The sequence below is a fragment of the Arachis ipaensis genome, chromosome B07 (genome assembly GCF_000816755.2).
Source record: "Arachis ipaensis cultivar K30076 chromosome B07, Araip1.1, whole genome shotgun sequence".
Classification (NCBI taxonomy): domain Eukaryota; kingdom Viridiplantae; phylum Streptophyta; class Magnoliopsida; order Fabales; family Fabaceae; genus Arachis; species Arachis ipaensis.
Genome location: NC_029791.2, coordinates 9749374 through 9752134, shown reverse-complemented (window position 1 = coordinate 9752134; position 2761 = coordinate 9749374). Strand labels below are relative to the sequence as shown.

The 2761-nt window shown below is 51.5% G+C and overlaps 1 protein-coding gene across 1 annotated transcript; it reads left to right on the top strand.

Annotated features, from left to right (window-relative positions):
* LOC107606653 (serine/arginine-rich splicing factor 11-like) lies at positions 396-962 on the top strand. The gene has a single exon (XM_016308693.1). The coding sequence runs from the start codon at positions 396-398 to the stop codon at positions 960-962; it is 567 nt and encodes a 188-aa protein (XP_016164179.1).

Sequence of the window (2761 nt, the reverse complement as noted above, 5' to 3'; positions counted from 1 at the left end):
GATCCCGGATCCAAGGTTGGGTCCGAACCCGGCACCTCGGGTCCGACCCGCCTCTCTATCCTGGAAGGCCTAAAACCGGCCCCCTAGAACTTCTAACCGACTTTCGTATTCAAACATCTCCCTTATCTTAGCTAGATAAGATAAGATGCTCACCAACACCTATAAAATGAGGATCCAAGTCCCTCCAGGTATTCATCCATTCCACACACCTTACACCTCCTAGATCCATTCTGACTTGAGCGTCGGAGTGTCTTTGCAGGTACCTCCCCCCATTGCTCCAGTCAAGCGATCCGGCTTCAGCCTTGATCCGCAGGTTCCCGATCCACCATTCAACCCGTACCAGAGACATCTCGTACATTGGCGCCGTCTATGGGGACCTGCACCAGTCGAGCCGGATGGGGAACGTCTTGGAGGAAACCCCCTCAGGCCAGGATGACTCCCGACCGCTTCATCCAACCCCAGAACACCGGGAGGTCACGAACCAAGCAAGAATAGCAAGTACTATCCACCACACGAATGACCACGTCGTCACGGACCAACGACATCCTGAGAAAGCTAGGGACAAAGCGGCACAGATCATCCAGGACCTCTGCCTCCGGGTCCAGGAGCTCGAAGGCAAACTGACCAATAGAAAAAAACACAACAACGAACACGGAAGCCAGGCAACTTCCAGATCAAGGTCTCGCCGCGGCAGGTCGCCAACTCGACGACCCGATAGGAGAGACGGTCGCAGCGCCTCACGCGACCACCGTCACGAGAAATCGCCGGAACGGCGGTACAACAAGAAACACAACCGCAGCGCTTCTCGAGATCTAAGTCATCAACACGACTCAGACGAAGATCGGAGGTACCAAAATACCAAGCGCACAAGAAACGACCACACAATAATGGGAGCTACACCCTTCACAGAAAGAATCTTAAGAGCGAAACTCCCAAAGGTTTCGACAAACCTACCGACATGAAGTACGATGGGACCAAGGACCCCCAGGAACATCTAACGGCCTTCAAGGACAGGATGAACCTAGAAGGAGCGGCCGACGCGGTCCGATGCAGAGCCTTCCCGGTAACCCTTGCAGGGCCAGCAATCAAATGGTTCAACGCCCTCCCAAACGGATCCATAACCAGTTTCCACGACATAACACGAAAGTTCATGGCCCAGTTCACAACTAGAATCACCAAAGCCAAACACCCTATCAGCTTGCTAGGGGTCACGCAAAAACAAGAAGAATCCACAAGGAAATACCTCGACCGCTTCAATGACGAATGCCTAACGGTCGACGGACTCACAGATTCCGTCGCAAGCCTTTGCTTAACCAACGGACTCATGAACGAAGATTTTTGCAAACACCTCACCACCAAACCAGTATGGACCATGCACGAGATCCAGAATGTCGCCAAAGATTACATCAATGATGAAGAGGTCAGCCAGGTCGTCGCCGCCAACAAGCGGCAGCACGGCAACACCCAACACGGCAACTCGGCTTCTCGCCATAACCCACCACCCAGAGAAAATCAAAAGGACCACCCCAGACTGACAAATACAAGCCGACCACCAAGAATAGGCAAATTCACTAATTACACGCCCCTAACAGCACCAATTACCGAGATATACCACCAAATAGCAGATCGAGGCATCATTCCGAAAGCCCGACAACTCAAAAAAAGAACGGGAGGCAGCAAAACCCTCTATTGCGACTACCACCGAGGCTACGGTCACAAAACACAAGATTGTTTCGACCTTAAAGACGCCCTCGAGCAAACCATACGAGACGGCAAACTCCCAGAATTTGCCAAAATTATCAGAGAACCAAGACGTACGGAAAGAGACAGGTTGCCGGAAAGAGAAGGGCGCAACCCGAGAACTCAAAAGCAACCCCCCAGGGAAAGCCCAGACGAAGACCCGACCATCATAGTAAACGTCATCACAGGCAAGGACGTATCGAGCAAATCAAAGCTAACAATGAAAAAAGATCTCAAAATAATGGCCATCAGAAACCAAACTCCAACCACTGCGGTCGACAACACGATAACCTTCTTACCAGAGGATTGCCAACACGGCACCTCGGCCGAAGATGCCCCTTTCGTCATCTCGGCCAGAATCGGAACAGGACTAGTACGAAGGATACTGGTGGACACCGGAGCAGACTCGAACATCCTCTTCCGAGGAGCCTTCGACAAACTCGGGCTCCACAACGACAACCTCCAAACACACCACAACGGTGTCACGGGACTCAGAGACAACTTTCTCAAACCAGACGGCTCAATCACCCTTCCCATCACCATAGGAACAAGCAACCAAAAGAAGACAATCCTATCTGAATTTGTAGTCCTAAAAGAATCCACAGCCTATAACGTGATTCTCGGAAGAAAAACAATCAACGACTTCTCCGCAGTCATCTTTACCAAATACCTCCTCATGAAGTTTAGAACCGACGACGGTTCCGTCGGTACCATCCACGGGGACCGAGAGGTCGCAACCGAATGCGACAACACCAGCCTAGCTCTAAGGAAGAAATCCCGAGATGCGGCCGGGGTATTCCTAGCCGACCTGGATGCCCGCCAAGACGACCAACCCAGGCCAGAACCAGAAGGAGACATGGAAAAACTACAAATAGGGCCAACCAAAGAGGAATACACCTTCATCAATAGGAACCTCCCATACGATCTTAAATAAGAACTCTCCCAACTCCTGAAGCAAAATAGAGACTTGTTCGCATTTACACCAGCCGACATGCCAGGAATAAACCCCAACCTCATGTCC